The 14,746-nt window shown below is 38.5% G+C and overlaps 1 protein-coding gene across 1 annotated transcript in view; it reads right to left on the reverse strand.

Moving 5' to 3' along the window:
* Positions 1-513: 513 nt before the first annotated feature.
* The window catches only part of pard3 (par-3 family cell polarity regulator), a gene marked incomplete in the record, with an annotated part of 618,554 nt that continues 604,321 nt past the window's right edge, over positions 514-14,746 (reverse strand). Inside the window, 2 exon segments of the mRNA XM_062984552.1 lie at positions 514-2,595; positions 8,284-8,411. Of these exon segments, the coding sequence (XP_062840622.1) occupies positions 2,202-2,595; positions 8,284-8,411 (522 nt within the window).

Below are 14,746 nucleotides of genomic sequence, written 5' to 3' on the forward strand. Positions count from 1 at the left end.
TCAGGAAGGCCTGGATCTAATGGGGTATCTAATTAATTTGGAACAAACCAGGGAAATCCAGGGAAATTCAGTTTTCCCAGGCATCATGTGGATGCCTCCGGTATAATCAAGACAGGTCTCAAATTTAAGGGCTGTCTAGATGGGCCTTTAAGAAACTACAATAGGAACAGGCTAATGCCTTATCATAATTAGATGCGTATAAAGGCATTTAGTCCAGTGATTCCCAAACTCTAGACTGACAGATCTTTTGGATTTCAATTCGCAGAAGCCTCAGCTGCTTTGGACAAAGATCAGGGATTCTGAGAGCTGAGGTCCAAACACCTGGAAGACCAAAGTTTAGGATACATGATTTAGCCTTTCTCACTCTTATTTGGAGACACTTCTGGCAGTTTAATGAGCCAACAAATCATTTTTTATGTGTATACTGAGAAGAAAACTTAAACTGTCAGGAGTTAAACAACTTCAGTGAAATATTGCAACAAATGATGGATCAGGTTTTTCAGACTTCAAAAGGATATTGAAACCCAAGACAAAAAGTCTTTTTATTCTAAATTTCTGTATTTACAGAGGGTGCCATTTTACACAGTGAGTCAGTCTCTGCGTAAAAGAGCCATAATCATCCAATGTCATTGTGCTTACATTAGTAACAAATCTTTAACACTTGAGTATATTAACAAACAAACAAAATGAACAAACGGGCATAAAAGACACAGGTAACATGTGCTGAATTTCACATATAATCTAGAAACAGGATGAGGCAAAGGTAAAATGGGACAAATTCCTTTTTTTTAAAAAAAGCAGATCAATCAAATACTGTGTATGATACTTTTTTTGTTTTGTTCATTTATGAATGATATGCTGAGCTTTAATCTCAATCTTTTTCACACTGGGATTTCCAGGCACTTTCACAATCCAGTTATATATTTCACAATACATGAAAATTCAGACCTACAAACACAAATCCAGCTGTTGCAAAGGAAAATTTCATATACCCAATAAGCACATTAAAACATCTCTGCTAGAATGATCTTTTTGTGTATGTTATTTTTGGACATCAACATATTTTCACAATGATACATACCAAGTCCCTTGCCTCCCCCTCCCCATTTATTTTTTGAATTCATACACTTTAGTGGTTGTATCATAGTGAGATGCAAAAATACCATAAGATGGAAGCACAGTGTACATTGTCCACAAGGCTTTACAAACTGTCAAAAAAGAGAGGTTTTAAAAAAGCTATTTTTACTTCAAAAATAGAATTTAATTTCATTTTGTCCTGCCTTTCCCCTTCCAACAAAAGAAATTAAATTATCATGATATGATGTAACTGAGTAATGGTTCATTTTGGAATAGAATTCATTTTGAAGGCAAGGGGAAACGTTTTATAAAAAAATAAACTTGCTAAACCAAGCCAGAGTTTTTCCCCCACACCATTTCGTATGCTTCATGAAACAAGAGATTTCGCACCATTGCTATTGGCCAAGGTTAAGTTATATAAATACAATGTTTCCATTGATAATATAAGGTATATATGTTTAAAGTATATAAGACAAATGTAACAAGGTCCCCAGAATAAATGAAATAGAATAGCATTGAGTTTTTTTCCTTTTTGCTTAGGAATGAAGATAAAGCTTTTCAATAGGACTCAAGAGTGAACATGTGCAGGCAAAGAAAGAGAATTTCAGCATACAGACTTTTAAATATTTATCAACTATAAGTCATCCAGGACCAGAGATCTTGAGTAGACATCTGCCTTACTGCTTATAGCTGATATGCACCCCTTTCCCTCAACCCAAGGGGGAAATAGTTATGGCAATGTTTTGTTTAGTTAAGAAACCATTTATTATGCATGTTGGAACCATAATTCATTAAAGAGTTGAACACCTGATAACAAAATGTGGCAAAGCAGCCCCTGATAGCACCGGGCTGGACTGGGACACTTGATTAAAAAAGAAACATCATTTGCCTAGGATATGATTGTCAGATGATGGAAACTCCTTTTGAGGAATATAATACTTGAGACACAATGGCAAAGACATAAGGCCCTCCAATTCTTTGCCCATTTTGTTAAAGGCACTGAAGCAGACAAAAAATCCTTAGTACCAACACTTCCAAACGTTTGGAACATTCTTCACAAAATACAAGTCTCTTCATATGAAAGTGTTCCTTTATTGCATGGGATGGTGACCCTTTTCTTTGACTCACGAATAAAAAGGTCTTCCCTTTTCTGAAGTCTGTAATCTGTTTAGCCGGGCAACCTGAGATGGCGAAGGTGGTACATCTTGCCTGAAAGGACCTTTGGGAGTGGCATAGTTAGGGTCTTGCACTTTCTTGTAGGAGTCATAATTGCTGGACCCTTCAGAAGATGTCTTTTTTTTCATCTGCTGCTCTTTCCTCCTTTGTTCTTGACGCAACAACTCTTGAGTTTCAAGCATGACCCGTGCGTTGAAGCCATGGCCACCCATGTAGCCGTTCCGTGAGCCCTGATAACTGGAATACCTGGGGTTGTCTTTCGCACTTTGGAAACCTTCACCTGGATGATAGTTCTGCTCCCAAGAATCTTGAGATACGGAACTTGCATTTTTCCGGCTTTGCCTGAAAAAAGAAAATATATATATTTACAAATATATAGTATGATACTCGTTTCAAATATTTATTCTTGAAAGCATTTTTATTCCCTTTCTGGTCCCGCCTGTTTCCAACCAACAACTCATGAAATAATGAAATATTAATTGTTACTACTGAGTACTAGGAATGCTGGAGGGAGGGGGCACAAGAAAATCCTATTGCCTTCACATTTCTACTTGTGGACTTCTTAAGGATATCTAGTTGGCTGCTGTGAACATCAGGATAATGAACAGATCACTCTAATCAAAATGGTGGTCCAAGGACTTGTTGTAATCCCTGATCTATTGACTGCCAGTGCCTCATGGGTTACCATGGAAAGGAAGAAACGATAGTCAATGATCACAAATATTGGGAATGAAGTAATTGCTGGTCCTCCAGATGAGATAGTTGGGGAAGCACATGACCCTGTAGTGTGATTCAACAGGGTCTTTCCTATACCTTGTAAAACAACAGAATCTCAGTTTCTTATCCAAAACACAGCAGTAAAGGAACCAAAAGGGAATGTTCCATAATATAGGCACTATAGTTAAGAATGCCCTCTATCACTACATTAAACATGGACAGCTATGGACTGTACTGAGTCCCATAAGTAGGCCATGTGCAGTCAATATGGCATAAGACTGTGGCCAGTAATCATCGCTATATTCATTTGTTGTTTTCTTTCTTTACACAAAAAACAGTGTATTAAGCCGTATGCATACCTTTTTTTTTTTACCTTCAGCCACAATTTAGCATAGTTAGATTTAATAGCTTTAAAAATTGAATAAATGGAACACAGAATAACCAGAAAAGGAAGGAAATTCAATCAATCCTAGGCTTCAATGAGAATTGAACCCAGTTTTGTCCCAGATATCAGCATCTTCCTTTACTACATGCATTGACAATGTTATGCTGTGTTCAGGCTCAATATCTCCATATTTCACATACATAAAAATACCCCAGCAATCAAAATGCTACTTTTTTACTTAATAATTTCTCCATATGCTCATACAATCATATACACTTTCATAAGGTGTTTCCAGTTTCTTAGAAGAAGGACTACGGTGTGGTGAATCCTTTCTCCTTCCCAGTGCAACTAACAATAGCAAACAACAACAGATGAAACAAGGTCTTAGGAAATTTAGTGACACCACGATCTTGACCATATTCCTCCATCATGTTAGATTCCCAGATGATGATTTCGGCTTGGCAGCCAGTAGGCTCTTCTCACACTGTCTGCCTTGTCTCTTCTGCTTAGACTAACCAGCAATTCTTCAATTTAAAGGTGTTCCTTGAGGCACTACACTATAAATATTCGCAGTTTGACAGCTACTACTGTAATAGCAATTAGAAACTTCAGACTTAACGCTACAATAGAGCAGGGCATGAGACATTAGTATGCAGGAGGTTAACAACTCTGACTGCCAAAGGCTTGTCTTTTACTCCATGAAGCTCTGCAAGTCATCCCACTGTCAGTGAAATCTGTTTTCAAGATACATAGTATTTGCACATTCAACACAAAAATGTTTGAGTAAGCTGAGCATAATTCAGACTACAGACCCTTCATACTTCCTTCTGCAACATGTGAAACTGCCTGGATGTAATTCAGTTCATACTGACTGGCAGTCCACCAGAAATACTTATTTTCCCCTCCATGTTATATCACAGTGATGAACAGCACATGCATTAAGGATATGGTGTTAAATGCAGAAGTGGGGCCATTTAGAGCTTCTCTGAACAGAAGTGGATCCACAGATAGGTCAGCCAGAGAAAAGCATGGTCCCCTACCTGGATGTTGAAGTTATGTTTCTTTTTCCCCCCAGGTGAGTTAGAGGAAAGCCTAGATTCCAAGAAATCTCAGTCTAGAGTTCCACTACCTTGTACCAGCTGTACCCATTACCACTGCTTTCCACATAACTCTTTCTTTCTATTCCCCTATTTCTTTCCATTCTCTCAGGCTTACATAACACCAGAACAGGGACAATAGCAACATCAGCAACAAGCACATTACTTGTCCACCTTCCCACTACTGTTTCTTCTCTACCTCCAGTAGTTCATCACTGGTTAAAAATCCAGGATCCCTTGGATATACTGAAGTATATTCTTCTTCTATTACACCCATGAGTCACATTTTCAAGGATTCCTTCCACTTGTGGTATTGTTGGTTGAGCTTCCTCCTATTTATCTCTATAAAAGGGAAGGCTATAGAATCATGAGAACTAAAAGTCCAGGGATAGAGTGGCACTAGTTAAGTAAGTAAGCTGGATAAGGACAATGAACATGTAAGTTAGATAAAGACAATGATAATGCCAAGGGCAAAGACAGCTGGAGAGGCTGTCTTTTTGCAGATAATTCAAACTTTCTAATATTACTGTGGTGGCATCATCAAATGACCTTGATGGTGTTCCACATTCTTGGCATTCCACATAAACAGAAGGCATGGAAAATAATGCACCAAAAGCAAGTAGAAATGATGTTTATGTTCAGTATAGTAAGACCCTGAGTGAATATATTCAACCTGGATACACTGAAATGTTTGTTGAGGTTTATATAAGCCTCTAAAATGACTCAGATTCTGAATCCCTTTGTGAAACAATTTACAGCAAGCTGAATGAACCTCCTGAGTCTATAAGGCTGCCAAATTTTCTGAGATGAAGGCAAACAACTTTTCGACAGCAGGCTCCCACATGGAGGTGAAGGTGATGTTATAGCGTTTTGCACTGGAAATGAAAAGGAGTAATGGAATAGAGACTTCATTTAGATCTTTCTGTAGGCTAGAAATCTGGTTCAAACCTATTTGGACTGTTTATACTGCTCTTATGAGATTATACTAAATCAAAAATGGAAGCAGCTTATATTTATAACTGCATGTATGGAGATTATCCACGAAGGGGGAGAAACAAAGACTGCAATACTTATTAGTTTGTTTGTGTTTTGTAGACCAGAACTGAACTGAGCAGATATTTTATACTGTTGTGATTCCTAACTGAAATAATAATGTACTGCATGTTTTCTATCAAAAAAGAGTTTACTACAGTAATAATTTTTAGGAATTTAGAAAGTGTAGCCATGTTCTTTTAGTTAAAGAGATAAAAAAAATCCTGCTGGATCAGACCAAAATGTTGATTTAGATCACTACTTAGTTTCTCACTGAGGCCATTTAGATGCTCGTGGAAGATCTACCAATAGATCACATAGGCAATTTTTGGTTGAGAAAGGAACACAAAAATGTCCTCCTTTTGGAATTGATCAGTTCTCTGTGGCTTTTTAGATGTTGGCCTCCACTCATTATCAATCCTAGTGCTCAGGGAGTTGTACTCTGGAGAACCACAGGTTCCCTACATGCTAGCAAAGCACTTGGGAAATGGGTTAGAACATGTAGCTGTTTCACCCTTTCCCATTGCTTCATTCCTCATTTCTCATCCAAAGCTCCCCGAATTCCCAATCCTCATTAACTTTATCCAGGAGCCCCCAATGGTGCAGTGGGTTAAACCCTTGTGCTAGGAAGACTGAAGACTTGAAGGTTGGGTTGTTGACTTGAAGGTTGCCAGTTCAAATCCAACCCGGGGAGAGCGCAAATGAGCTCCCTCTATCAGCTCCAGCTCCACGCGGGGACATGAGAGAAGCCTCCCACAAGGATGGTAAAAACATCAAAACATCCAGGCTTCCCCTGGGCAATGCCCTTGCAGACAGCCAATTCTCTCATAATTTGTCTTCCCATTATATCACAGCCAAATAAAATCTCTCCCATACATACCTATTCCTTTGTGTTCTGGACTTCCATTTGTTTTAAAAACTGTCTCATAATACTTTGAAGAAGATTCAGACTATCTATGCCCACAAGTCAATCCAAATTCATTTATTGAATGCCTGGAAGCTTTAGGTGCCATTCCATGGCAGTCACAAGCAGCCACACACACATACACACATCTTTTCTTTAGAATTCATCTGTCTTTTGGACTCTTAGATTGTCAATAAGCACTCTGCATATAAATCTTGATTTTAAATGAAGGCACGTCTATCGACAGCATTAAACTATTGGAACCAATTAAATGTGTCAGAAAGTTGGACGCAGCCCAACGTGACATAACTTTTCATAGTAATCTCTCTATTCACTCAATTAATTCTTTTATGACATACACCTACATCATCATCCAAAATTTACTCAGGAACAAGCTATACAAAAAGGAAGACTTCCATTACCACTATCTCCTCTTATCAAATTCATATCTATTTTTCCTTTGACTATCTGAAACTATAATATATAAGGGGCCCATAAAGCTATATAATTTCATATCATGGTTCCATGAGCTACAGAACAAGCACAAAACATGATTTCATGGCAGCTCCTCATTATATATCTGACCAGCATGAATTCCTCAATTTGAGTGCCAATTTAGATTTAGGTGCATGCAATTTAGGTGCATAAAAATGGATGGCCCAGTTCTCTTCACCCCACAACAATTCCTCTACCCTTCTTGAAAATATTACATAGAATTCATGGAAAGCAAGAACCACATAATTTTAATACAGTAGAGTCTCACTTATCCAACGTAAACGGGCCGGCAGAACGTTGAATAAGAGAATATGTTGGATAATAAGGAGGGACTAAGGAAAAGCCTACTGAACAACAAATTAGGTTATGATTTTACAAATTAAGCACCAAAACATCATGTTATACAACAAATTTGACAGAAAAAGTAGTTCAATACACAGCAATGTTATGTAGTAATTACTGTATTTACGAATTTAGCACCAAAATATGATGTATTGAAAACAGTGACTACAAAAATGCGTTGGATAATCCAGAACGATAAGCGAGTGTTGGATTATCCAACGCATTTTTGTAGTCAGTGTTTTCAATACATCATATTTTGGTGCTAAGTTCTCTACTGTACTTGCCTGAAAAATATTTTCTGTTGACATTGAAATAATTTGTTTATCTATGGAAACATATTTTGTGCAAACTATGTGAATTGTGCAGCTAACCTGTCATTGCTGTTGCTTTTTGCATGAGCCTTTTAAAATTAGAAGTCGTAAAAAACAATTTCTATACGTTTGTGGCAAATTTTGTGTTCACTACTGTATATTTTGCATCACCACAGGGAAAGAAATGAATTTTACACAAATATATTTATTGCAGAAACCTTCACGAAGAACAACACATTTTATTCCATTCTTGTCTTGAAGGAATCTTGTAACAGTTAATGACCTCTCACAGGGGTTCACAAACTCTTGCCTGGTTGTCTTAACAAGCTGAAACTGTCTTACAATGAGAGTAGGTTAATGTAGTGACATTTCTTCAAACTGCTGATGGAAAATGTACAGAAACAACCCTTGAATTATGGTTTAACATCTGGAGACTTTGAGGAACTTCCAGGGGGTGGTGTGTGTGTATGTGTGTGTGTTTCACAAGGGCCACATTTAGATGTGCCATGGGCTGATGTGGCCTGCAGGCTACTTTGCGTTCATCCTTGCTGTAGAAGATTTCATTAATAATCTTAGGTACACATTGACCGTTTCCATGATGTTGGTTTTCCTTCATTATTTATTTAGTCATATATAAATATGTGTAAGGGTTTTCTCTTAATAAAGAAATCACAGCAGCTGAGTTCTGTATTTCTGTCAAAATATGTTGCCTTTGTGTTCACATTTGCCAAACTGTTTTAGCCATACCTTGGTAATGAACTGTACTGTCGCTGAGCCTGCTGGAAACTCTCTCTTTCTTCTTGTCGCTGCTTCTGCATCTGAACTTCTACCGACACAGAATGCCTCCCACTTTGCGAGTACGACTTTGAATTTGGCTAAGAGAAGAAAAAGAATAGAAAGTGACTGACTGCCTGATAGACTGAGCGGCTGATTTCATGCATTTTTTTCTATTGATTTCAACCCACCAATGCCTCCCAAGTGATGTAGAACAAATGAAAACATTAAAAACATTAAATACAGCAAAGCATTTCAAATAGTTTTAAAACCCCAGGAAGTTAAAACAGTCAGAGCAGCTAGGCCCAGACTTCAGTCCTTAAAGAACTGACAGCAAGGCGAAACAATTCTCTTACCTTGTTGTTTTATTTGTTCTGTTATGTTTTAGGGAGTAAATTTATTTTGTATACACAGTAAAAAAAAGTTTTCAAACAAGGAGTCAAATGATAGTCTGATCAGCTTCTACGCTTACATTGAAGGATGGAGAACACCACCTTATTTCCTTTAGGTGGTAAAATATCTTGGGTCAGCTAACCTTAAAGGACAGGTTTGACCTTTTACATTACATAGTTACATATATATGTTATGTGTGTATACAGCTCAGGACCTGCCTATCTTCGTGACCATATCTTCCCCTATGAACCCACACGGGCTCTAAGACCTGCTGAGGAGGCCCTCCTCCCGATCCCACCTCCGTCTCAAGTGTGGTTGGAGGGGACGAGAGAAAGGGCCTTCCCGATGGTAGCCCCCAGGCTCAGGAACTCCCTCCCAAAGGAGATTAGATTAGCTCCCACCCTGGATTCCTTCTGGAAGAATGTGAAAATGTGGATGTTCACAGGTGCCTTCCCATAACTGATAATTAATTGTCCATGCGCTTTACCCAGGCCTTGGCCATTCCATGCACTTTATTACCTTGAGTCACTCCCATCCCTAGTCACCGAAAAATATGCCCTTTCAGGTTTCCATTTCCCCTTAAAATGGCCCATGTCCTATGGTGCTTGACTATTGATTGGGATTACTGTCTATGTTTTAAGTTATTTTAATTTTTATTAGATGTGTTATTATACTGTGATTTTATTATGTTACTGTTTCTATTGATGTACAGTAGAGTCTCACTTATCCAACATAAACGGGCTGGCAGAATGTTGGATAAGTGAATATGTTGGATAATAAAGAGGGATTAAGGAAAAGCCTATTAAACATCAAATTACATTATGATTTTACAAAATAAGCACCAAAACATCATGTTTTACAACAAATTTGACAGAAAAAGCAGTTCAAAACACAGCAATGTTATGTAGTAATTACTGTAGTTACGAATTTAGCACCAAAACATCACGATGTATTGAAAAGATTGATTACAAAAACATTGACTACTAAAAGGCAGACTGCATTGGATAATCCAGAAAGTTGAATAAGAGAATGTTGGATAAGTGAGACTCTACTGTAATATTGTTTTGGGCTTGTCCTAGTGTAAGGTGTCCCGAGTCCTTCGGGAGATGGAATGGGGTATAAATAAATTATTATTATTATTTTATTATGACAGAGCAAACAAGATAGACATGCTGGATTTCATATCACAAAATCACAAGTCGAACACTTCCCAAGTGTCTAGGACTGTGTGATGTATTTTTGGATGATGCGCACAGATCCCAGCAGGGTGGCCTTTTGCAGTTGGCAGATCGTAATTTTGTCAATGTCTATTGTTTCCAAATGCCGGCTGAGATCTTTTGGCACGGCACCCAATGTGCCCATCACCACCGGGACAACCTGTACTGGTTTCTGCCAGAGTCTTTGAAGTTCAATCTTGAGGTCCTGATAGCGGCTGAGTTTTTCCTGTTGTTTTTCGTCAATGCGACTGTCACCTGGGATGGCGACATCAATGATCCAAACCTTTTTCTTTTCCACAACTGTGATGTCTGGTGTGTTGTGTTCCAGAACTTTGTCAGTCTGGATTCGGAAGTCCCATGGTATCTTTGCGTGCTCATTTTCCAGTACTTTTGCAGGTTTGTGATCCCACCAGTTCTTTGCTGCTGGGAGGTGGTACTTGAGGCATAAGTTCCTATGAATCATTTGGGCCACATAGTTGTGCCTCTGTTTGTAGTCTGTCTGTGCAATTTTCTTACAGCAGCTGAGGATATGATCAATGGTTTCGTCGGTTTCCTTGCACAGTCTGCATTTTGGGTCAACAGCTGATTTTTCGATCTTGGCCTTAATTGCATTTGTTCTGATGGCTTGCTCCTGGGCTGCAAGGATCAGGCCTTCTGTCTCCTTCTTCAGGGTCCCATTTGTGAGCCACAGCCAGGTCTTCTCCTTATCAGCTTTTCCTTCAATTTTGTCAAGGAACTTCCCATGCAATGTTTTGTTGTGCCAGCTGTCAGCTCTAGTTTGTAGTGTGGCTTTCTTGTACTGGTTTTTTGTCTGCTGTGCTTTGAGGAGTTATTATTATTATTATTTGTGTGTATGTGTTTATACATGTATGCATGCATGCACATACATACATATAACACATTTACTGTTGACAATTGGGAACAATAGCCCAAAAGCCACAAAAAAAACAACGCCAAATCCTATGACTGTGAGAATGACTGACAATACATTTGGAGGGTGGGAATCACATTAGATTTATTTCACATCTGCACATAATTTTTAATGCTGGCAACAGCACACAACTTGTCTGTGAGATATAAAACTAAATCCTTTCCTATCCCTTGCCACAAAATGGAAAAATATATTTCCATGCACTGGAACACAAATTGTGTGCTCAGAGTATGTCTCCCAAACTATTTAACACCTGTACAAACAGGGCAGCACAAGGCAAAGTATAATTATCATAATTCTTTAAAGCTATCAAACAAAGCTGGCTGCTTCTTAACAGTGCAAATTTGCAAAGAACTCTTGGCCTTCTCTGTGAAGAGATGTATGACAAGTGCTGACCTTATAAATCACCTGGCGGTCAAGGATATCATAAAAGGCAAGACCGTGCTATATAAATAAATAGATGTTTATGGCTTCTACACTGAAATTTAAGGTGAAATGATCATGACTGCTTGGAAGGTTTGTTAAGGAAAGCATAGGTGAAAAGGCAGTTTAGGCAAAACGGTGATGCATGTGTGCAGATTTAAGATGTAAGATCTTTTTAAAAAACCTGTAATCTCAATAGATGAAATATTTTTTGTGGAATGCAGAAGATATTACAAGAAAAATGATTAGCACCAATTCAAATATGCATAGGTTTGTAGGAGTTTAGTCCATGTTGCCACCAGAAGGCCTTTTCACTGGCAGAACAGGCCCTAACAGTTGATCTCAGGTATCTGCTGACAAAGGGTCTTTCCACACATCCATATAAATCAGAATATCAAGGCAGATAATCCATAATATCTGCTTTGAACTGGATTATTTGAGTCCACACTGCCATATAATCCAATTCAATGTGGATTTTATACAGCTGTGTGGAAGGGGCCAAAGAAAGCTCTGTTGGCAGAAAGCTCTGCTGGATAAGATCTATCGGCAGAAAAATAGGAAAAGGGGTAGTAAACAGAATCAAGTTACATCAGATGCAAACCTCCTGCATCCCAATAACAAAACCACAAATGCTGGTGGAGATTTGAGGAAGAGAGAGGCCAGTCCTTCAGTAGTTTCCAACATTCCTATTCTAGAAGTAGTTTGGATTCAGCACTGCTTCAACAGGTTTAATACCAACTAATCAGGCCCTTGACCATGTGAGTCAAGTAAAACTATACTTTGAAGAAGAAGAATTGAGAGGTTACAATCAGTCTTTTTATTAAGCCAAGAACACTAAATGAGAAAAGGCACAGTGTGGGTGATTGGTTATTGCACTATTATCCCACTTTGCCTACTCTGGGTTCATCTTAAAGCATCCTGGAATTTATGGTCTGATGAGGCACTAGAGCAGGTAAATTGCAAATCCCAGCAGTTTAGGGAAGGATAGAACCATAACAGATAGAGTAATAGCACTGTAATTGTACTATGTGAATAGTCCTCCAGAGTAAAGGGTGAGGAATTAGGTAGCCAAGTTTATTGATGACTGTCATAGCCCATGAAGACGCTCACTGTTTGCCCTAGTTGGAGGGATTATCATTATATGTACAGTTTCTGCTGGGTTGGTCTAGACAGCCTCTTTGGATTTGAAGCCTCCATCGCCCTGCTCCTTTAAGTATCCCTGCAGAGGCAGAGCCTCAGGCAAGTCACTTCTCGTTTTTGGAGGAGTCAGCCTTTTTCGTGATTGGAAGGTGAACAGAGAGGAGGGCTGGCGGGTCTACAAAATAGCACATCCAGTTGGAGCTGTAGGAGCTGTATTTAAGTCCAGAGTTAAATATTGAGACCATCTTAAAGACAGTTGAGCACCATACAAGAATCAGACAATAAGAAGAAATAAAGATTCAAGACTCTCAGTTCAGCCAGAACTGTATCTATCTCTCAAATAGTTTACCTCTCCTCATAAAGGTTTTGTAGTAAGTCTCAGGAGGAGAGAAAGTCTAAAATTCTTGCCAGTTAATAAATTCTTGTTTGATTTAACTATATAGTCTCTGATCCATTCCCTGCACAACCAATTTACCTTCCAAGTAGTTAAGATAGCGTGGGGGCAAGACAATGACACAAAATATTTTAAGGTAGTGAGAACCAAGCAGAGCAGCAAGTGGCTGCAAAAGAATCCCATGTAACTGGAGGAATGATTATTAAAATAGCAAAAATAAAACAAAACAATTCCTAACTTTACATGTACAATGACACAATCGGAGAGCTGAGAATGACCAAGCTCAGTGAAAACACCAAACCTACATATAACGACTATGAAAAGCACACATTCCTTTTTGGGAACTAAAAATAAAACTGACAGTACCTCTATTGTCATTGTGTACTGTTCTAGTTTCTACACCTCACAGTAGAGAAGAAAAAGATGAAGCCAAGGGAAACCAAAATGACAAAGTGGTTGGATTAATTCCTCCATAAGTATAAGTTACAAGATTTCAAGTTGAATTTGGGGAGAGTCATGGTGTATAAAATAATCCATCATTTTCTACAATGTGGGGAAAGTGGATCTTTCTATCATAATACAAAAACCCCTAAAAACCCAGAGTCATCCAGAGAAGCTAAAAATGGGATCCTCATGTCTGATTCCCTGGGCATCTGGAATTCACTAACACATAATACAGTGATTGTCACCCACACAAAGGGTTTTAGAAAGGAGTTAAATAAATTCATGAAGGATAAGACTATTAATGGTTGCCTGTCATTATGGCTATTTATTTCCTCCAGTCTCAGCCTCAACCCTAGTTGCTGGGAAACATAAGTGAAAAGATGCTATAATCTCCTGTCCAGTTTAGGCATCTGCCTGGCCACTGCAAAAACAGGATGGTGGTTCAATCTGATTCAGGATAGTGCTTCACATGTTCTTATGCCCCATTGTATGCACAGTTTATAAAAAGGGGCTTCTTCTCATTCACCTCTGTGTTAAGGATACAACATCCATCACTTATTTCTTGATGTCATGAGGAATCTCCTTCTTATATGGGAGTTCCCCCTGTGCCTTGGGCCCTGAAGGAACACTGGTGTGAACATTTAGTGTTAATGAAATGAAAACAGTAAAAAAAGATGAATTGCCATTCCAACAACATCAATCAAATGCTGAATTCACTGTTCTGAGTCATGTCCTCAACATCAACATTTCTGCCTAGATCTCATCAGGAAATGTCATTTTAAAGATTTTATTAAGAGTGCTTGTATCTATTAAAGTTGCTGGACTCACTGCCTTGAGGACAGGAGTTCATTAATTTTTGGCAGAACAGATATATAAGCCTTGGAAGATGTGCCAAGTCTTCTATGGCCTGTCAGGTAAAGTCTCTGCCAACAGAATTGCAACAAAAAAAAAATCTGAAATGGACACTTGCCCACGATGATCTGAGATGAGATATGTGGTCACAACAGTCCACCCGGGATTGAAAACTTATGATTCAGGCAGAAGTCACTTTTATGTGTTAGATATGGATATACATAAATCCCCCTTTCTTTCCTTCTCCCTTTTCTTTTTAAAGATATGTGTTTTTTATGTGTCTCTACTCATAGAATCTGTTTCAGATTGCTATCTTAAAGAGGGGAAAATAGTCTGTGAATCATACTTTACTCGGTTTTATAAATGGAATATTGCTTTCACTGTTCAAATCAGGACAAAAGAGTTTACTTTCCCTTCATGGCTTTGAGGGACTTCTTTGGATTTAAAGCTTTATGATCATCTAAACTTGCCCGCTCATCCCACCTTCACTGTACTTGGTGCCACAAACTAGTTCCCTAAGGCTAATATACCAATTTTAACAATAGGTCTTGTCTGGGTACATTTCCTCCCAAAATGTGGGGCTGAACCTAAATGCTTTAGAGACAGAAAACATGGAAGAACAGGACTGACTATTCATCTTGC

Source organism: Anolis carolinensis, chromosome 6 (genome assembly GCF_035594765.1).
Source record: "Anolis carolinensis isolate JA03-04 chromosome 6, rAnoCar3.1.pri, whole genome shotgun sequence".
Lineage (NCBI taxonomy): Eukaryota > Metazoa > Chordata > Lepidosauria > Squamata > Dactyloidae > Anolis > Anolis carolinensis.